Source organism: Carassius carassius, chromosome 50 (genome assembly GCF_963082965.1).
Source record: "Carassius carassius chromosome 50, fCarCar2.1, whole genome shotgun sequence".
NCBI lineage: Eukaryota > Metazoa > Chordata > Actinopteri > Cypriniformes > Cyprinidae > Carassius > Carassius carassius.
In genome coordinates this window covers 14,180,708-14,204,277 of record NC_081804.1, presented here as the reverse complement: position 1 = coordinate 14,204,277, position 23,570 = coordinate 14,180,708, and the positions used below count along the sequence as shown (strand labels likewise).

Below are 23,570 nucleotides of genomic sequence, written 5' to 3'. Positions count from 1 at the left end.
ATCAAACATCTGAAAAATTAAGCAAAACGACCGAGAACAAAAAGTAGCAAAATGTTCTTCAGATGACATGTTTGTTATTTACAGCAAAGTCACTTTGGGTTATGGAAACCGTTGTAATGAGCTAGTTGACTTCGCCAACGATGCAGTGCACTGAGGTAGCTAAGCAGCGAGTTACTGTATGTCTTTGTAAGGCAAACTCCGGCCAATATTTGTCCTTGTTGACAATCACATTAACAGAAATGTTAGCGCCCCCTTGTGTCAGCTTTGAAATCCACCAGTTGTCAGTGGATTTATTTTGTGATTTTTGAATAAATACCATTATTACATATTAAACAAACTATGTATGTATGTTTTCTCTTTTTTCCCATATATCTAGGAGCTGTTAGCACAGAAGCACAATCTAGCGCTAAAGAGAGATCGTATGCAAGCCGAACTGGAGCACATCAAGAAATGTTTGACATTGCCATTATTTAACTGGCACAGAGGATACTACAAGAGACCTTCACCGAGGTGACCGTACTCACTCTAAAGATGGACCATAGAGTGACAGGAATCAACGCGGCCTCACATGAGAACATAGGATTTCAGCTTCGGCATGAAGAAGATAGACAAGCTATTGTTCATTATCTGGTGCCTCACTGTGACTCACTGCACTACAAGTCCAACCACTAGACAGAACAAAACAGCCATCACATATCCATTACTTGACATACGGACTACATTTGACAGGACGCTTGCCAAGAGGTGCAGAAAAGCACCCCAGAGCTGGATATGCACTGACAACTGATCTCTCAGACATTTGGTAGAAAACTCTTGTTCTGGATGATGAGCCGATGTGGAATTTAGTTCAAATGCTTTCATATTTATACAGATTTTAAAAGAACATGATTGTGTAAAATACTGTCAAATCACATTTTTGTATGTTTTTATTATTAATGATTAATTATACAAAGGACCGTAATTTGGAATATAAATATTTTAATGCTTTTTGCAGGGAAAACAAATTGTTGATAAGGTACTGCTGGTCAGATTAGGAGAAATGTTAGAGAAAGAAGTGGGTTGAATTGAGTTTATTTCAAAATCTCTCTCTCTAAAAAAAAAAAAAAAAAGAGAAAAGGTTTTAGATTATTAATTATAATTGTCCGAAAGTCATGAAAGTGTTTGCCTAGTGCTCTTTCCTGTATGCTTTGCTATTCTCTCTCTCCATCCAAAATTTCAATGCCACAACCAGTACATGGCTATTTGAAAATGGACACTAAAATAAAACCGATCAAATGTGGGGATTACTTTATAAAAACTTTCATTACTGACAAACAGCATACAATATTTAGCAGACCAGCAGTTCATGTACATTCAAGTGCTTCATGGCAGTTTTTAATGTACATGTACATAAATGTATGATCATGATCATATGGATAATAAAATATATATAATAAAAACTCGATTGAAATACATCTCAAAATGTAGCAGCTGAGGACATCAAATAATGCAAGTGAAATAACAATACAAATCAGTTGAATTTTATATTTTCTGTTTAATTCATAAATTGAATTAATTATTGATTTCTGTATTACTGTATTGTTCATAAAATGATTATGAAATGACACAAAGGGCCTCTATAAATCAACATGCTGTTAAACATTTATGCTTGTTAAATATTGTCTGTTATAGACTTATATAACTATATAAACTTGAAAGTTATTATAAAGTGTTACCCAAATGTTTTGTATAAATTGGTGAGATATGATTTAATTTTCAGCCTAGCTGCCATGAGAAGTCATTTTATACCGAAATTAGTGCCACAATGTTTTGTTCAGCTGCAGCTATTGAAAATACATTATCACTATATTATTATAATCTAAAGGCGAACGCGTTTGACGTGTTGAAAGACATTTCCAATGCTGCAAGTTGAGAAATGTCTGTGTCAAGATGTCTATCCTCCATTTTCCTTTATGACACTTAAAACGTGGACATGAAGGCCTGTTGTTATTATGGCATATTGTTTAAAACAAGCATGGCTTATGAAAAATCTGTTCATCTGTATTTAGGAAACGGAAAAGAAATGGAAATGGAACCGCTGTGGTTGTAGCTAAGGAAAAAGAAATCTGTAAAATGTTTTAGTTGTAATTTTTAGTGGAATGAAATGTGAGTTAATATATTGTTGAAGGTAGAAATACTTATTTATGGATATATCTGTGTATATACTGATAAAAAAAAGGAATGTTTGAAAAATTCAGACCTTGCCATATTTTGTCTACAAAAACTCTCAAGCAATGAATGAAGTACTGTAACATGATTCATTCACAAGAGTAATGTGATTTTTCAGTTGTTTCTTGACTCTATGATTTACAAAGCAGCAAAATAAACTTGATATATGCTTTTTGTTTTACTGTATATTATTGTTATTATATTTTCCATGCACACAGTAGCCAAAGTAACTTTTGTGTTGGCTGTTGGCTAAAAGCAGTAGATTAACTTCACAAAATCCTAACATCATTTGCTAGAATGTTTATGGTCTGTTTTACCCAGAAATTAATATATATTATAATTTACTCACCCTCATGTCATTTCCAAACCTCTATAGCTTTCTTCCAAAAGTGCATAAAGTGAATTTATGAGAGTCCTATTAAAGTATCATAAAAGTGGCACATATGACTAATGAAATATCTTCTTCTGAACCCATAGTTTTGTATAAAATAAAAAAAAAAAAAAAAAACACAAAAACGTAAGTTATTAATCACTGAACATACACACTAACCTACTTCATGTCGGACGAACAAATGAAGGAATCATTCTTTCGAGTCGGATCTTTACAATAAATCTGATTCACATGTGATTCGATCAGATTCATTCAGTCCGATTCAGTGAACCAACTGCAACTGTTAACAGGCCATAACTGTTGTAAATAATATATACTGTAAATGTATGTGATTTGAAATGTGAAAAATATGACAAGTACTCATCCCACGCATTTGCAAGGTAGCCTACATTTTAAAGTTAAAATCGGCTTTCATGTATTATAAATATAAATGATGTAAATATATAAATCGTATTCACTCATTATTTTGATTCGGATCTTTTCGGATCAGTTCACAAGTGATTCACTGAACCTGATCTGATCAGGTTCACGAGTTCATTCAGATTCCGAGCTGTTGGTGTAATGAGATGAAGTATTGTGAGTTTAATATGATGAACTGGGCAGATGAAAAACAATATTAACTTTTAAATGAGATGTATACTTTCTATAGGTCTACAAGTGGATGTTTAGTGGTCACCATTTTTTCCCACAACTTGTTAGGCTCTGTGAACTGTCACTGCTGCTTCTTCTTAGATCCTCAGACCGCATCTATCTGCTGACGCTTCATTCGAGAGCGCGGTATGTGATTGTGAACGCGCGCGGCTCTACCTGGTAAAGAAGCGCGCAGGTGAGCAGGACCACGTGACCCTGTATTCGCAGCACAGGTTGATTCCTGGCGACGGACTCGGTTTATCCGCTGTGCACCTTCCGCGTTTACACCCAGCTGCTCAGAGAGACATGACACACAGCAGCTCCAGTCCATTTCACTCTCTCTGACGGTTAAAGTGAGTTTATTAACTTGACAAAAACCTGTTTTACTCGTATGAAAGTATTTATGAGAGGACGGCGATGTGGCGTTGTCATTTGATTCTCTATCTGACATGTCTAGCCTTTACTCGGTCTACAGGTGAGTCTCTATCTATCTATCTATCTATCTATCTATCTATCTATCTATCTATCTATCTATCTATCTATCTATCTATCTATCTATCTATCTATATCAATCGATGGGAGCGCAGGGCTGGTTGTCAGTTTTTACTACAGTTAATATTATTTTTATTTTCAGTAATCGTTTTGACCATAAAGGCTTTTTTACAAATATACAACTATATTTGTATTTTTACTGCTGTTGCCCCTGTAAAACACTTTGACCTTCTGAGGGGCACGTTGTCACAGTGGAATCTGCCATTACACAGGCTATTATGAGGTTTCAGTGAAAAAAAATTCTGAAATAGTAAAATGTGCAATAATGTCAAACCACTGCTGTGATCAATAAGTAGGCTACTGTAATTAATTTTATGTTTTTTAACATTTAAAACACTGTTTGACATTCGAAAAGATGAAAATAGTCCTTTTCTAGAACATGGTTCAACCTTTATGTATATGACTGTAGTTTTATTGTTTTCACATTTACATAACAAATATTGTGTGTGATGATGGCCTGATAACCCCTTACATTGAAGCTGTTTTTCCGGTCCATGTAAGCATTTATTCAGCATCTTGTTTGCCTACCAGAATGAAAACCCTCTTGAGCTGTAATGGGAACTTTGTACCCGGTAACGGCCTGTTTAGCTCAGCTGCCTCGATTAATGATTGAATGAAGTTACGGGCTGCTGTGCTGAACAGTGATCTTACTTAAACATGACACTGTGTGTGTATAGTAGCTGTAATACATCATGTGATTGACCTACATGGGTAAAAACTGTAAACTGAGCAATACTGGGTAAATTTGAAATGCATTTTTGTAAGAACAATATTCATAATTAAACTTTTTAAACCGTAATTTCTAGGTTGTCATGCACGTTCACGAGAGAGTGGCATTACAGAGAATGATGTAGGTGTAGAAAAAGCTCCATCGAGAAGCAATGAACGCAGAAGCACAGAGAACAAAACACCGGTCAAAAAATAGAGGTACAAAATGAGAATTTGATAAGAAAAATGTTGAAAGATTTCAATATAAGGCAAGAGGAGAATTTTTCCTTTGCTGTAAACAAAACTTGGTTCTTCCGAGACTAGCATATTCTCACCAGAGCTGACGTTTTACCTACGTCCTCCATCATCTGCTGGAACGCCATTATTTCATGAACACACAACGACAGTTAGCAGAAGCTAGAGATAACGGTTGATAAAGTTTTAACTATGGATATTTTTCTTACATGCATGGCTTCACTTCAGATGGCCTTTATTAACCCTACGGAGCAGTGTGGAGCACTTTTTGTGATGGATGGATGCACTTTATTGAACTTCTATTGGACTATTGAATCTCAACAGCCATTCACTGCCATTATAAAGTTTGGAAGTGCCAGGACATTTTTTTTATTTAACTCTGATTGTATTCGTCTGAAAGAAGAAAATCCCACATACATAGGATGGCTTGAGGGTGAATAAATCATGGGGTAATATTGATTTTTGAGTGAACTATCCCTTAAAGACTAACATATTCATTTTAAGTCTAAAACTTCTTCAACTTGTTCAGAGTAGACTTGAGAAAAGTATTTATCAATGGTCAAACTGACTATCCTGACCGGCCTGTTTAGGTCAGCTGCCTCGATTAATGATTGAATGAAGTTACTGGCTGCTGTGCTGAACAGTGATCTTACTTAAACATGACACTGTGAAAAGATGGGCTATTGTAATACTGTAAAATCCTATAAATTGCATTCATACAGCATAAAGCATTTGTCAAACCTGTTGTCATGATGATACACAAATCGCTCTTCCACTTATATGAATGTGCGGCATGTTGGCATTGTGTGTGTGTGTGTGTGTGTGTGTAGTAGTAGCTGTAATACATCATGTGATTGACCTACATGGGGAAAAATGGCAGAAACTGAGCAATACTGTGTAAATTTGTTCTGGAACAAGAGTTTGTTCTGCTACGGCCAATATTTGTTTGCATAACAATGTTTTCCTTCTGCATAACTCTGAATCCTTGGTTTTGGCACTTATTAGTTTAGCTGACATATTTGTCCAGAGCCACTAACAGTGCAGTATTTTCTAGAAGGAAAATCTTCCTATTTTGTTCTTCCTACAGTATATACCTGCTTTGAATACAAGCAAATTTAGTTCTGCACTTTTGGTTTCATGCTTGATACTTTATATCTATCGAACTGTCAAATGTCAGCTTTAAGAACTGGTTGAAGTTGGAAACATTTCATTATGGATGTACAGTTAATCTGACTTTACATCTTATATTTTCCAATGAAACAGTTTGGTTGGGTTCCTTGGCCTGAAACGCAGTACTTTACACAAGTACACAAATGCTGGGCCCGATCATTGCATGGCTACTGTCCCATTCTGCGTACCTTAACCTACTAAACTTAGTGTACTAGTAAATTGGGATGCAGCACTAATAATCATATACCCGATAACGATAACTTACCAATATTAAAATTCTATACTATTTTGTCTAAATAAATTAAAAATAAAACACAAAAACTAAAATTTAAACTAGTCTAGATCAAAACATTACAATGTACACCAGTTTATAGATTACCTTAAAGGGATAGTTCACCCAAAAATGAAAATTACTCCATGATTTACTCACCCTCAAGCCATCCTATGTGTACAGAATGTGAATTTCCTCTTTCAGACGAATACAATCTGAGTTATATTAAAAAATGTCCTGGCTCTTCTAAGTTTTATAATGGCAGTGAATGGCTGTTGGGCTTCAATAGTCCAATAGAAGTCCAATAAACTGCATCCATACATCATAAAAAGTGCTCCACACGGCTCTGGGCTGTTTATAAAGGCCCTCTGAAATGCATTTTTGTTTGTATATTCATATTTAAACAAATATATATAGAGAACAAAACAAAACACCAGTCAAAAATAGAAGTACAAAATGAGAATTTGATAAGAAAAATGTTGAAAGATTTCAATATAAGGCAAGAGGAGAAGTTTTCCTTTGCTGTAAACAAAACTTGGTTCTTGCGAGACTAGCATATTCTCACCAGAGCTGACGTTTTACCTACGTCCTCCATCATCTGCTGGAACGCCATTATTTCATGAACAAACAACGACAGTTAGCAGAAGCTAGAGATTACGGTTGATAAAGTTTTAACTATGGATATTTTTTTTACACAAATGCATGGCTTCACTTCAGATGGCCTTCATTAACCCTACGGAGCAGTGCGGAGCACTTTTTGTGATGGATGGATGCACTTTATTGAACTTCTATTGGACTATTGAATCTCAACAGCCATTCACTGCCATTATAAAGTTTGGAAGTGCCAGGACATTTTTTTATTTAACTCTGATTGTATTCATCTGAAAGAAGAAAATCCCACATACATAGGATGGCTTGAGGGTGAATAAATCATGGGTAAATATTGATTTTTGAGTGAACTATCCCTTAAAGACTAACATATTCATTTTAAATCTAAAACTTCTACTTGTTTAGAGTAGACTGGAGAAAAATATTTATCAATGGTCAAACTGACTATCCTGACCTGATTATCTTGCTTCTGACCAATACAAGAAATCCCAACGTTTGTTGGTTGAAGGATTTATGGACCTACTCCCTAACTCACATTGGATTTTCCCAACCATGCTCCCGGGAATCTACATGTACAATATTTATGTTGGCAGTGAAGTCTATTAAACATCAGTATCTATAATGGACACATTACTAGCCATGCTTTCAAATGAACCTTCATAATGAATGACCATTAAATTAACTTTTTATGAACCCATTTCCATTTTATAGCATAAAATACCATATCCATGTTGGCAGATATAAAACTTCTTTCTCAAATGTGGGAATATGAAGCAGTGCTGATGAGAAACGGCCTCACCATTGAGTCAGAATAGAGTTTCACTCATCTCTCCTGAGATTGGATATCCTCCACAATACTCCAGCAAGATTACTCCAAATAAAGAAGTCATTGTTTTTAGCTGAGCGTTATTCAGGTGTGCTCATTCCATAAAGATCTACCTGTATAAAGAATCAGTTTACTTGGCACAAAGTGAGGTTGTATTCATTGTAACACACTAATACTCACTTATTTCTTGTTTTTGTTTTTTTTTCTCTAAAAACAAAGATCTGCTTTGTAGCAGCACTCCAGAGTTGCAGCATGCTCAAACTCAATCAGTTTCAGTGGTTCTTGGCCACAGCACGGTCCTCACCTGCAAAGCCTCCATAGGTTTGAACCACACCAATCCAGACTGCAAAGACCACCTACAGTGGATGAAAGATGGCACACCCCTTACCAACCTCACCAACTACCCTCAAAATCTAAAAGACTGGTGGGTATATGACTTTTTTTCTAGGAATTATGAGAATTATGAGATACAAACTAGCAAGTGCAAGAAAAAGTCAAGCAGATTGCATTGTGGGACATATTTTATGCTCCTCACAGTTTACGCTTGTTGAATATGGCATATTTTGGGATTGTAGATCATCAGTTTTCTCATACTGCATAAGATGTACATACAGTATATAGTAGACGTACTTGGGAAATACAATGAGTAGTATGCTAATTTTGAACACAGCCGATATTGATGCTTGAAAAATGTCAACGTTTTGTTTAATCTGATTTTATATATACATAAACATTTGGCAGGCACCCTGATGATGGTCACATCATCAAGAGCAGTGAATTAATGCTGACTCTGAGAGATCAGGCTGATTTTGGTGTGTATTTCTGCACAGTGAGGAACAGCACAGCGCAATTCAACGTAAAGGAATACAGTAAGAAACAAATGACTTGTTTTAGCCTTTTACTACTGCCCCCATATTACATTATACTTCTCATATTCTTCATTTATTTATCCTTACAGTTGCCCTAAAAATAAAGTGTAAAATATATTAAGTTTTTGTGTACTCTATAATAAGGTTTATCTGATTTTTTATCCACAGAATCTCCAAGTCACACCGGGGCAGTGGTGGCGTCAGTGGTCCTGTTGCTTATACTGGCTCTGGCAGTGGTGGTCTATTCCAAGTGCCGACTCAACTTTAAACTGTGGTATAGGAACATTTATGGAGAGTATGAGCTTAATGGTTAGTCTGCATTCTGTATGTTAAAGCCCTTTATCATCTGTGACATGACATATCACTTCCATTTCATGATGATTTGTTTTGCTGATTTTTTTCTCAGATGGTAAAATGTATGATGCCTACATCTCATATGTCAACAATGAGAATGACAGGAAATTTGTCAACTTCATCCTGAAACCTCATTTAGAGAACAAGTACAGTCATAAACTGCTGCTCAATGACACAAACATCCTTCCTGGAGCTGGTAAATCTTCACTTACATTTGTGCATTTAGCAGACGCTTTTATCCAAAGCAGTATGTGTATTCCCTGGGAATTGAACCCATGTCATTTTGCACTGCTAACGCAATGCTCTACCACTGAATCACAGGAATAACAATTATAGTCAGATTTGAATGTCCATAGGGTCTATTAAATCAATTGCATGAATGTTTAAAAGTGCTGCATGTAATTGTTTTTTACTGTACTAAAGCATAAAAATACTATAAGTTTGTAGGTATTTAGGAAACATGTTAAGTTCACATACTGCATGTTTGTCCGAGAAGTAATGCTACAGCCCGTTATTCTGCTTTAAAATGTGTATTCCATGTCGGAATGTCTGTTTTTGTTTTAGGCCATGTCCACACGTAAATGGATATTTTAATAAACAGAGTTTTCCTTCTTCCGTTTAAAAAAGAAATTCCGTCCACATGAAAATGCAAATGTATGCTATGATGGACATCAAAAGCATGCCAAACCAACAGGTGGCGATATAATCTCAACTGAAAAGCCATGTTGGCCAATCGGAAGCCTGAAAAAGTTTCCAGTAGGCAGAGATAGCAGCGCATGCTACGACGTCACAAGCCAAAAACTCCGGTTTCGCTGTCTTTTTGAGAATCTCCACCCTGGCAGGCATTTTCAAAAATGTTTGGTTTCAGCAGCCTGGTGCTGGTTTTGTGTGTGGACGAACGGCCAAACCATGTAGAAAAAGCTGTGATTTTAAAAATAACCGCTTTCGTGTAGGCCTTAGTCTGTGTGATTCCACCCACTGCCAGTTTACCTAATAGTATTTTGACACCCTGGATTGCCAGTTGATGGAAAACACAGCATATTGCAGCCATTAAGTGAGCAAATTAACCAGGTCAGAGATCGCAGATTTTACCTGAACTAAAAAGGCAACCATCTTAAAATCTCTGTGACTAGAGGCATATTAAAACACAGATGAACCAACTGATTCTGATAAACTTACAGTATAAAGCTTGTTGCCCTCCATTGTCAGTTGTGCACGTTCATGTTGCATGTCCTCAATCTGGCAACCCGTGTGAACGGCAAGTCTGAGGAGGAGGCGGGGGAAACAACTCTCCAATATTTTGAAGGTTGTGGCTAGAAGGGATACAGCAAAAACTGGAAGCTAACAATATATTTAATTTTCTACATATTAGATTTTTTTAATCACATCTACACCTAGCCCAACCCTAAAAAGTACTCCTTACAAGAATAGAAAAATAGTAATTACTGTTGTACAGTTTGACAAAAATGAAGCTGTATTGATGTGCACATGCCCAGTAGTTTTTGCTGTATGCCGTCTAGCCGTAACCTATTTTGAATTTGGATTGCAGTACCCATTTCAACCACTAGCTGTCAATATAACATACTACACCTTAAACTAATATCGTACACAGTGGTGGACGAAGTACACAAATCAAGTACTTGAGTAAAAGTACAGATACGTATAGTAAAATATTACTCCAGTAAAAGTAAAAGTACTCCTTTTTCAATTTTACTCAAGTGAAAGTACAAAAGTACTCGATTTTTTATGTACTTAAGTAAAAAAGTACTGAAAGATAAATGTTTGCAATTTTATATAGGCTACTTAATTTAATTTTATATTAGCACTAGGGGTGTAACGGTACGCAAAAATCACGGTTCGGTGCGTACCTCGGTTTTAAAGTCACGGTTCGGTTCATTTTCGGTTCAGTAAGGTAAAGAAATGCAAACATTAAACTGCAGGTTGTTTATTACTATAAACTTTTTTTTAACAATTTGTTTACACTTTTCTAAACACTTTTTAATAAAATTAAAAATATATAAAATAAAAAAAAGAATAAGAAATAAAATACTGCTGCAAAGTTCTCCACTAAATAAAATACTCTCAGTCTCAAACCAATATCAAAATCACTTGTCCATACTGTCTATGGGCTTGTCTGCATTGGCCATGACCCTTTTACTGTCATTGACCATGACGCTAGCTAGCAGAGGCTGGGCTAAAGCATGCCGTGTATGTTGGTGTACAGCGCGCGGTGTGTGATTTTTTTTTTTATGTTTTATTATTCAAACCAGTTCAGCGGAAATCCCGCGCTGCAGTCGATTTCATTGGTTACAGTGACGACGGGTAGGTTTAGAGATCAGTGTTGGTGTAGGGCAGTGGTTCTCAACCTTTTTTTCCAGCGGGCCGCAACTGTGGTCCAAGTGCAAGTCTCGCGGGCCGCACTCATATAATTTACATATTACGTCACCAATAAAAAACAACCTGATTTATAATATTATAGCCTAAATATTATGATATCTAATCGATTACATTCATTGAAATAAATAAATAATTCTACTCCCCATAAATAAAACACCTGATGCTGTCAGGAGCTGACCAATTTTGTGAAATTCGGCTCAAAAGGACTAACAGCACAAAGAAGTTGCGATTGTAAAGCCTGTGTTATACTTTCCACATGAGCAATCCGGACGCGTACACGGCCAGCGCGGACGCGGACCTCTACCATTTATACTTCCGACAACGTACGTTGATGGTCCACTCTGCAACAAACGTGAACAAACAATTGCCCAGAATTATTATTCTTTTATTGAAGGATTGCACAGGTTCGAGTAGCAATGGTCTTCTTCACACTGCCTGCGCATGTGCAGTTGTGCTTTTGGAGCCTACTGACCACACGCACCTTAGTGTGCGGTCGTCTGCTCAGAGCACACACACTCTCCGAGGATGATTTTTACGTCACACCTATAGCGGTCCATAGCGGACTCGCGGACGTGGAAAGTACAGAGGTTTTAATATGATATAACAAAATATTGCATTCGGTGCACACTTGCACCGTACCGAAAGCCCTGTACCGAAACGGTCCGGTACGAATACATGTACCGTTACACCCGTTTTTTTATAATCCTACTGCTCAAAATACCTGGGATTTTTTCCAAAATAACCACTATATGGAGTCAAGATATATTTTTGTTATTGATATGGACTACGTTGACGAGAGTGATGTTAACTGTGAAGCTTACACTGTGATGTACCTGATAGAAAGCAGAGTTGACCATCTGATTTTCACCAGTAAGTAAAAAGTATTTTAAAGTTTGTTGTTTTACAGAACATCACAGTTATATATGACATGATAATAAGGCCTGAAGTTAGGAAGAACATTTTAAGGAAAATATAATTATATTTTCATAATGATTTTTTCCTTCTCAAACCTTGTCTGTGGTGTAAAAACAGCCCTGGCCAAAGGGGGTGCATCTCTTCCCACTTTGATAATTACTGTAGTTACCATGTTCTGAACATCACATCCTTTCTTTTCTCCCCAGATGTAATCTATATATATATAGGTGGTTGAATAAAAATATTTGGACATTATTTATAAAAATTACCTCAAGTTAGCACCAGCAAGCTTGTTAGCTAGACAGTTAGCATCAGCTAACAATATTTACTTATTTTCAGTACGGTTATGAATAAACATTCATGTCCGTCTAACTTACTCGTCTAGTTAATCCAAACAATATAACGTTACTGTTGATAAACAATATAAAAACAACCGTCACATAGGACGTAGCATTTTAATAAAACTGTTAATATTACGGCAGCGGGGAATTTGAACATGCATGAGTTATTTTATTTAATCTGTGTTAGTTTAATGGTTAATTTTTTTTTTTTTACCTAAAACACAGAGACGCTGATTAATGTGTCTGCATCGTCTGCACTCGAGCATTTCAGTGGGCTTAAAGGAGCATTTCACCCGTGGGAACATTGATCTTCATTGAAAGTGGGTCATATATGTAGTCGAAATCTATTAAAATTTTCGAATTTGGTGCCTTTTTGACCGAGTTATTACAGAAAGTAACTTTAGGGCTCATTTGTATGGAAAACCACAACTCCCACAATGCAACACATTTGCACAGCTCCACAAGCCACTCCCACTCCCAAGACATTGAGGACACAGTTAGCGATGTATGGTATTTACGTGCCACAGTAGTAAACAATGCCACAGTAAGCTTTTTGTGCATTAAAAAAGGTACTGCACAAACATTTTACAGTTGACGTTACGTAACTTATTAACCGGGAATCATTTCGTGAAATCAATTCTGAAATATGTCTCCAGGACGCCTCTGTCCATATGCGGGGCGAAACTAGGATGGTTCACAACGCAAACATCCGTGTCCTTGTCTGCCTCAGACATTTCTTCGAGGAGAAATTGGCATCTTTCAAATTCTTGGCAGCAGACGGACTCTAGCTCTGTGTCCGTAGGCGCACAACGAGAGCACAGGCACCACCAGTCCGCACCAGCTCGAGCACGCCCGGGCTCCTCGGACGCGACAGGCAGGTCTCCGGCCTCGGCTGCAGCCGCCGCCTCCTGTTCCTCCATCAGCCTCAGCTGCTCTGCGCTATATTGTGGCTCGTATAGATAGCCACGAACATCTGTTTCGAGCCACAGACTTTGAAAATCCTCTTCTTCCATATCATGAGTTGTTCCTCCAGCCATTCTCGTAAATCTGACTCCATAAGCGCTTGTTAGCTTAGCTACATAGCTTCCAAACAAGATGGCGGATTATCATTTTCGTTTCTGTAAGTTTAGTCGCACCCACTGATCCAACCTGTCCTCCAACCAATACGCTCGTATAGGTCGTTTGTCCAAATCCCTGAAATACGACCCATCAGAGCGTATACTACAATTGCGCCCCTATCTGCAAAACGTCGTTTTCATATTAATGTTTTGTATTCTTTTATTTGCACTCTGGTTTGTGTTTCGTGTAGCTCAGTTGGTAGATTATTGCGTTATACCTTGATATGTAATCATGCTATCATGGGTTCGATCCCAGGGAACGGACGTGCACGAAAATGTATATGGTCAATAAATCATAATTTAGCATGATTTCTGTGAGGGTTTGATTTAGGGGTGGGGTTAGGTGTGGTCATTCGAACGAATAAGCAACCTAGTAAAATATGTAGGAAATACTGTGAGATGGGTGTAAAAAGCCCACACATTGCATTTAAATAAACGTGCGTTTTGATTGGTAATGACGTGATACGTCATTTCATGACGACAGACGCAACGCGATACTTTCATTATTTTTACGCCCGCTAGATGGCGCTTAACTTTAAAACGTAAATATGGGTCGTAATAAGGTGCTTGTACAAACGACCTATATGGTCGTTTTTTATTTGAGGACAGGCTCACTGATCTGTAATAGGCCTGTAGGGTGAGTGGGTCCCACCCCCTGGAATAATAATAAGCTAGTGTGTGTAGTCTCTACACTTTTCAATGAATTTTGACTTCCTGCTTATTATGACGCAAAATGACGATTTTTACGTCATAATAAGCAGGAAGTAAAACATCTCAGGGAAAAATAAAGGAAAAATCCATGATCATTATAATATATGACTGGGTTTCTAACAATACGAAGCTAAACGCAAATGGGTGAAGTGATCCTTTAAATAGATCACTCTTTACAGCGGATTTAGTCCTAAATTTCGACATTAATAACTTACTTTTAGCAACATCAGACGCACGCGCGCTCACAAGATCTCCCGGTTCTTACTTCTGTAGACTCACACTAAACGGTTCATTTGAATCAGTGAGTGGTCGACTCATGAACAGCTGCATTCTGATAACGAATCGTAAAGATACTCCGTTACTGTCCACCACTGATCGTACATGAATAAAATTACATGCAATAGTAAAGTTTCATATAGTAAAAGTCCATATGCGAAGTACAACTTTTTATTTTCATCATGTCTCATCCTCAGAGCCATCTGCAGAGCTGCTGATGAACATTAGTCGCTGTCGCCGGATGATTGTGGTTCTCTCTCAGTCGTACCTGGAGCAGGAGTGGTGCACAACCAACTTTAGGTAAAATCGAGAGCGTATTTGTGTTACTTCACTTCGTTTATACTGTCTCGCACCCAACCCTGCTTTTATAAATATATTGTACTTAGGTTCAGTGTCCATCATTTAAAAAAGCCACATTTTACAATGTGTTGTTGATTTATTGTATGTACCAATGAAAAATTAAAGTATAAATAACATCAAATTAAATTCGGTAACACTTTAGAATAGGTAACACCTATTAGTTGCTTATTAGCATTCATATTACTAGAATATTAGCCATGTATAAGTGCTAATTAAGAACATATTAATGCCTTATTCTACTTGACCTTATTCTACATCCCTAATCTTACCCAATACCTAAACCTAAAAACCACCTTACTATTAATAAGCAACAAATTAAGAATTTATTGAGAACAATGTCATAGTTTTATTTAATTTCTGTATGTTCTGTAATTTTATACGGGCTTAGTCATTGTTTAACTTTAAATGTGCCTGTATGTATATAAAACCAAAAAAGGAGAAGGTCCAACCAGATATATTATTATATTAGTCAATGGTGAAAAATTACAAATTGTGCCAGATTTTAAATGTCTTTTAAATTAGTTATTTTAGACTCTCAATTCTCATTTCAAATGCATGATCAAAAAATAGTTTGTGCAGTGACACCTCAACTTTCGTGTTCTTTGATCTTCTCTAATGCTATTATATTATGTCTTGGTCAATTTCCCGATTAATATTAGACAGTGTCCTAGTTTTAAACAGTGGAAGTTACATTTAAAAATATAGTTAAAGATGAGTTCAAGAAACATTTTTTTTTTTAATGACATGAGCTTTAATGTTAGATGCTGTTTTTAATTTTCAGACAGGGTCTGTGGCACTTGATGGAGCTGTCGAGGAAGCCCATCTTCATCATATATCAGTCACAGCAGAAGCACATGAGCCAGGACATCAGTCACCAGCTGAAACAACACCAGCCCCAAATCACAACCCTCACCTGGGGTGCACACTCCATAGTGAGACCCTCAGTGCACAATAAATCTGTGAGATTTAGGGTAAGAAGAAGTCTAATCATTCTCATTCCCTTCCCACAGACCCCTTCTTCAGGCTTCTGGAAGGAGCTTGCATTAGCAATGCCGCTCAAGGTGACATTTCACAGGGAATCTGTCGGTGATCCACAGACTCTGCTGCAGGGTGATGAAGATCCCATGCTCACGCAGCAGCCTGATTACCTGGACTGCAGACCGGACCCCGATCCCGCAGGAGACCTGGGTACCAAATGTGCTTCTTCAACCAACAGAGTTTATCTTCATTCAGTGTCATTCCTTCAATGACATATGATCTGGATTACACTTCCTTTAAAGGGATAGTTCACCCAAAAATCATTCACTCATTTACTGTGTGACTTTTTATGCTGTGGAACACAAATTAAGGTATTTAGAAGAATGTAAACTGTCCATTTAAGACAAACAGTACACTTTTTAACACTAAAGCCTACTTTATTATATTTTATTATATTTAATATGCAAATATCTTTAGATTTAGGCCTCTAAATTATTAACATGATCAAAACTTTGCTGAAAAAAAAACGTTGTACACACTCTACTAGGTGCCTTCTGTTGTATGACTGATAGTTTATACTTTTGGTCACACTTTATTTTAAGGTCCGATTCTCACTATTAAATACAACCTTTGTCCTAATACACTGGTAATTTGCTGCCTATTAATATGCTAGTAATTTGCATGTTAGTTCACAGAGAATTGGCCCTTAAAATTAAGTGTTACCCAATTTTTTAGCACATAAAAAATTAAGCATCTTTTTTGCTGAATTCTATAGTGATTTTTATAAAGTAAATGTAATTTTATAAAGTAAATACAAGGAATTACTTCATGAACATTTACTGAACTGAAGCAACTGTTTGATTATCCAGCCATTTTTAGTAAAAAATGTGAGTATCAAACATGATCCATAAGACTTTTGATTTATGTGTTTATTTCTCAATCATCATATTATTGAGACAAAGATATAGAGTAAAAACTAATATTTATATTATGTCATTAAGTAATCTGCTACATTGTTATGAAGATCTCAAGGGCATTACAAGCTGTCAAAATATCATCTTATTTTTTGGCTCTATAAATATCAGCAACTTCACCAAATTGCATATTTTCACATATGTTTACATATAAATGATAAAAGAAATGTGTGTAATGTGATTCCTTCACAGGTTTGCGTTTGCCCATCTACAAGACCCTTCCTTCCAAAGCTCCTGTGCTTCCTGCAGATCCCAGTGTGACGGCTGAACCCAAACCCCCAGAGATAGACGTGTCTGACCTCGGCTCGAGGAACTACGCCGCACGCACTGACTTTTACTGCCTGGTCACGGAGGACGATATCTGAGGCACACTCCTGTTCCTTTTTGCACTTTTAAGTCACTTTTTGCCCAATGATTTCTTGTTACTGCCACTGTTTCTTTGTTTTTGTTTATCTACACCTGTACGATCATGCATGCACAGGGGCGCAGATGGGAATTTTTAACTGGGGGGGACCAAGCTGCTCAGCAGTAAAAAAAATTCAGAAAAATCACCAGCTCAGTCATAGACAACAGTACAATTGCATCTCAAAAAATTTGAGTATCATAGAATAGGTCTTGTAACTTAATTCAAAAAAGCAAACTTTTGTTACGACTTACAGCTTAAGAAAATAAAAAAATTCTGTGTCTCAAAAATTTTTATATTCTATTTTGAACTTGAATGATTATTTTTGAGTATAAATACAGGGTACCTCCTGGGCTAGTTCAGAACATGCAACCACACTTATGGGAAAGACTATTGACTTGACAGTTGTCCAGAAGACAATCATCAACACTCTCCACAAGGAGGTTAAGCCACAGAAGGTCATTGCTGAAAGGACTGGCTGTTCACAGAGTGCTGTATCAAAATATATTCATAGACAGTTGATTAAAAGGAAAAGCTGTGGTAGGAAAAGTGCACAAGCAACAGGGATGACCACAGCCTTGAGAAGATTATCAGGAAAAGCCGATTCAAGAACTTGGAAGAGTGTCACAAGGAGTGGACTGAAGCTAGGGTCAGCGCATCAAGAGTCACTACACTCAGACGTCTTCAGGAAAAGAGCTACAGCTGTCACATTCCTAGAACCATGCAACTCTTGAACCAGAAAAAACATCAGAAGCATTTCACCTGGGGTAAGGAGAAAATCAACTGGACTGTTGCTCAGTGGTCCACAGTCCTCTTTTCAGATGAAAGTAAATTCAGCATTTAATTTGGAAATCAATGTCCGGAGTCTGGAGGAAGACTGGAGAGGCACAGAATCCAAAGCCCAATGTAAAGTTTCTAAAGTCAGAGGTGATTTGGGGAGCCATGATGTCTGCTGGTTGTTGCTCCATTATGTTTTATCAAGTTCAAGGTCAATGCAACCATCTACCAGGAGATTTATGGGAGCACTTTCATCTTCCATCTGCTCTTCCAGCTGGACTTTAGCCCCTGCCCACAGTGCCAAAACCACTTCCAAGTGGTTTGCTGACCATGATATTACTGTGCTTGATTAGCCAGCCTCTATGGGGTATTGTGAAGGGGAAGATAAGTAACATCTGACAAACAATACAGAGGAGCTGAAGGGCGCTATCAAAGCAACCTGGGCTTCAGTAACACCTCAGCAGTGCCACAGGCTGATCACCTTCATGCCACGCCACACTGAAGCCCAACCATGTATTGAGTGCATAATTAAACCTACTTTGGATTTATATTTTTCTTTAAAAGTTTCCTACTTTTGATTTTTCTAAGCTATAAGTCACCATCAGAATTAAAACAAAAAACTCTTGAAATATTTCAGTCTGCGTGCAATGAATCTAGAATATAAGCACCATCGTCATGTGTTTGACAACAGAACAGCGTGTGGTGAGAAGTTGGGTACAGAGTAATGGTTAGATTATTATTGTGCTTCAACCTGCGTCTGCCCTTACCCGAATCTTTAGCACCAAAACAAACACACCCATACCCCAACAGGACTTGCTCCGGTGGCCGAAAGAGCTAAATGTGCTGCCTGCAAATGACAAAAATACCTGCAAATTAAGAAAACATCTTCATCTGTTTGACAACACTTATACCCACAATACAAACAAATAAAGCAATGTGCTGCAAAAACACAGACCACATCAGAAATATTTAAGGGAACTGTAAAGTGACAAATAAGGCTGGGACATAATTTATCAATGTTTGATCTGAAAAGATCTTTGTTTATTTTAACAATCCTGGTCATACGATTCCTTAGCTTTTTTTTGTGTGGATATTATTAGCCTAAATAAGCTTACTAAATACACAATAACGGTAACTGTGAACGGTTATGTAAGCTGGCCAACTTAATTTTACAACTTACCTTACAAAAACTAAACTTAGCCTATGGTTTTACTATTGAAATGAATGAATTAATAAATGTATTTATTATATTAAAAAAGCACACAAAAAGTGGTTACTGTAATCATGCACAAATTAACCATGGATTTACTACTCTAGTAACCATAGTTTAACCATGGTATTTGTACAACTGTGGTTATACAAATGGTAATCAATACTCAAAATTTTTTTTAGCATTTGCAGCTTGTTTTTGTATTTCGTTGTGTTGCGAGTATTTGCAGCACGTGTGCTGCCAAACTGATGAAGATGTTTTCTTAATTTGCTGGTGCTTTTTCTATTTGAACGCGTTTTGTTAAAGGCGCAATATGTAATTTTTCTGCTTTAAAAATAGCAGATATCACTATATCTATGTTATATATATTTTTTTGTTGTGTACTTACATTATCCCGACAGTTTCCACGAACTTTCAAATCCGGAGAAAATTATAGTTTAATTAGAAGACACGGCACGTTTCTTTATTTCCGTTTTGTCGCCCGTCTATGGCGTCATATAAACTTTGACCCCTCTAGTTTATCTAACTTCCTGCGGAACCGCCAAATACAAAGGTGAACAGAAGCAAAGAAGAGACGAAAAAGAAAAAGTAGTAGCTAGCCTTGATCGAGACTATTATATTTTATATTTATATTGTTTATATTCGTATTTATACCTCAATCAATAACTTAGTTATGGATCATGATTATGTTTGCCTGCACGTTCTGTGAAGCGCAAACGTACGGGTGAAATAAATGACCTGAGAAGGTTTTGGGACGAAGAAGAAACGAGACACGGGTAAATATTGGAGTTGCATTTCCAAGATAGAGAGAGCTTCGTGACAAGCTGAAACTACAGAGAGATGCTTGCATTCTAATAAACAGGTATGCATCTATTCAGCTAACTATATCTATCCGTATATTTTGTGAAACGATGATGTCTTGTGTAAAACGCAGACGGACTAGCTCTCATGTAGAGTATAATGTAAATCTACATGTGTTCTGTATCTAGCTGGATAAAGTAGCTTCAAATGCAGTTCACTATCTTGTTCGATATCATAGTATAAACGTAGCCTAATTATAATTATTAACGAAAGGCAACCATGTTTTTTTTTAACATATATTACTACTAGCTAGATGGAATATTGATTTGATAGGGGTCTAATAATTCATATATCTCTCCGTTCGAAAATACGTGATTGTCAAAATACTAAGGCCGGTGACACACTGGCTGCGTGGCGTCTCTGCTGCGTGCCAGAAGCGCGGCGCGCTGCTGCGTGCCAGAAGCGCGGCGCGCTGCTGCTGCTGCTGTAGGTGACATAGAGGGAGACCGCCGACAGACCAGGCTCTTGTCTTCATGACAACAATATCTATACTTCATGTTGAACATAAATATGAAGCCTACTGATAAAGGACACCGTCAACAGTATTGACGGCAAAATAGACTATGTTTGACAGGTGCAATATTTGAAAATCGATAATTTTTTATTTATTTTTTAAATTACATTTGTATCTGAATTTGTCAACCTATAGACTTTCAAACATCAAAATGTCATGAATTAATATGTATTTGTGTACAAAATTACATATAAACATATTTTCCTATTATATTTTGCCTGGAAACGCTTCCAACACGCGTGCGTGTCGCGTGAAAAATAGGAGTCGGTTCTATTTCTAGCATGCACACGTTTTCTGCGCGGCTCGAGCCGGGCCTGAGACACGCGTCTCACGCAGGCAGTCTGCAAGCTCTAACCTATTAACATGGGAGCCGAATTAAAAACTGACACGCCACGCAGCTGAGACGCTTGCGCCACGCATCCAGTGTGTCGCCGGCCTCAGTTAAAATGAGTGAGTAATGTGGGGAGCGACAGAGCGCGTGTTCCAATGAACAACAAGTCCCATGAGCCTACGCTCTTTCCCGACGTCATCAAAGTACGTCTCATGTTATTATTTTTATTGAGTGACCCCTGGTGGCCAAAAATTCCATACTGCACGTTTAAGTTGCAGCGCGTTGAGCTCTCTCGGCCACCGTGCCTAGCCCCTTTTATGAAATCTTTACCCCACAGGTACATACAGAACCATGGCAACGACGATCGCGGAAACAAGCAAAGATGACACACAAGCTAATTCAAACAAATGCCAACATGGATAAGTTGTGTGAAACAACGCAAAATCAACGTTATTTACCTATCAAAAAGAAACAAAGAAACCTCGGCGTCCGATTCGAGCCCTTCCCAATCCTTGAGTTTCTCTCCACCGCTGGAAAGCTGCTCCTATATTTAGGCGGGTCCTACCTCTTGCCTGATTGTAAACCCTCTTTTTTATCTGCAATCTCTCTCAATCTGTAATCGATCTGCTAATATGCTAAATTTTGAATAAAAGCATCTGCTAAATGACTAAATGTAAATGTAATGTAATATGCATCCTGTGCAGTCAAATTGAGTGCTCTCTTCTCGCTATCAGGAGAAGACACGGCCCTTACCGCTGATTGGCTACAAGTGTGTTTTGGGACTCTGTCAGACACACTGCGGTCAAAAGCGTGTTTCAAAAATTGTTTAGTACACGTTTAAGGAGCGGCGGGACGGGTCGTCACTACTTAGGCTACTGTACATAGCGGAAACTCAGATTAATCCTCTGTTCACCAATAGAGCCATCATTGAGACAGTGAGGGGGACGGATCGGGTCACTATGAATCTGGGGGGGTCATGTTCCCCCCCGTCCCTAGTGCCATCTGCGCACCTGTGCATGCACAATACTTTATGCTTATCTTTTTTTATAACATTCAATGTACAGTCAAAGGGATTTTGGCTCTGTACATATTTTAATAAAGTTAATCTATATACATTAATAGGCTAAAACAGTACATGTTCATAGTATTTTTAAAAACTGTACTGTAAAATTGATATGGGAAAAAGCATAGTTCATATATGAAAGCATCAGGTGTCCATAAGTAATACTCGCAACAAAAAGACAAACAAGCGCATAGGTCATGTGATATAAATTATCAACTCTATCTAAATTATGAATAACCTTCATCTGGACGGCAATGGGGCTTTAATGCAGACTTAAAGGGAGACGCTGCACGTTCACATTTCCTCCCCTTCCCAGCTACAGTTTTACACGTTTATATTTGATCATGTATTGAAGAGTATAATACATTTTTGTAAATAATGTAGTTTGGATTTTAAATGATAGCAGAATAAAGAGTGAGTTTAAGATATGCCCAACATTCAATTATAATCGTCACATTGTTTCAATTTAAGATGAAAAAACTAAAAGTAATGTAAATATACTTAAATTTTCTACTATTCTGTCTGTCAGATACTGTATCTGGACCAATTTTTAAATGCTATGAAAATGCAGTTAGTAATAGTACTTATGTATTTTGGAAGAATAACTCTATTCAAAAATATTTTTACATTGTTTATTTTCAATGGTTTGATTTATTGCTATAATATGATCATGGATATGTTGCTGCGGTGGACCGGGGCACGTCTGTAGAGCGGAGCTGGAGCTGTACTGTGATGATGAGGCTCTTAGGCTGTGGCTCATACATTGCTGCTCAATTTTATCATTAAAATAAAATAACCAGGGCCCGTATGTATAAAACTACTCAGAAATAGTCTTAAGAATAAGCTTTGACTTAGTAAAAAGTAGGACTTTTCTAAGAGTAGGTCTAAGCTCAGTAAAGTCTAAGACTGATTCTTAAGTGTTGACTGAGGTGACACTTAAGTGATGTGAAGTCCCAACAGCACAAAACCAATCATTTATTGTAACTACAATAAAATCATTCATAAAGTATTTTTTTGTGTTGAGTAGTTAAATCAGGATTTTAGTTTTAAGGAGGTTCTAATGTCTCTAGCCTTCCTCTTTGTGTGTTGATCAGGACACAGGAGTGTATTACAGGTCAGATTCAAAGGGGTTTAATAAATACTGCAGAGGTTTATTGGGTATGGGTGTTTGTGGTTCTACAATAAGCAAATAAAGAAATAATCAGTGTATAAATAACAGTTATATCAAATTATACAATCTCAATATGTTTAAGAATAAAGTATATATATATATATATATATATATATATATATATATATATATATATATATATAGTAGTGTGCCTAGTTAGTAGCTAATATGTCATATGCATATAATTCACATTTTACGCCGCACAAAGGCACTCAACTGGAATGGCAGCTGATCAACAATTTCAACAGTAGACTAGATGGGGGTGGGTTAAGTTTGGAGTGAATTTCCCTACATGGGTCAGTAAAAGTAATCCACAATTACACGGGT

General features: G+C 37.2%; 2 protein-coding genes across 2 annotated transcripts in view; both read left to right on the top strand.

Moving 5' to 3' along the window:
- gse1a (Gse1 coiled-coil protein a) overlaps positions 1 to 1,488 on the top strand; it is a 37,251-nt gene extending 35,763 nt beyond the window's left edge. Inside the window, exon 16 of the mRNA XM_059545944.1 lies at positions 377 to 1,488. Coding sequence (XP_059401927.1) covers positions 377 to 514 — 138 coding nt within the window. The 3' untranslated portion in view covers positions 515 to 1,488. The remainder of the gene's footprint in view (positions 1 to 376) is intronic.
- A 1,921-nt stretch (positions 1,489 to 3,409) lies between these two features.
- LOC132133637 (single Ig IL-1-related receptor-like) lies at positions 3,410 to 22,950 on the top strand. The gene is made up of 10 exons (XM_059546521.1): positions 3,410 to 3,704; positions 7,840 to 8,044; positions 8,362 to 8,489; positions 8,658 to 8,798; positions 8,896 to 9,039; positions 14,799 to 14,901; positions 15,743 to 15,893; positions 15,972 to 16,149; positions 17,106 to 17,393; positions 22,033 to 22,950. The coding sequence occupies exons 1-9, from the start codon at positions 3,647 to 3,649 to the stop codon at positions 17,276 to 17,278; spliced, it is 1,281 nt and encodes a 426-aa protein (XP_059402504.1). The 5' UTR covers positions 3,410 to 3,646; the 3' UTR covers positions 17,279 to 17,393; positions 22,033 to 22,950.
- Positions 22,951 to 23,570: the final 620 nt, after the last annotated feature.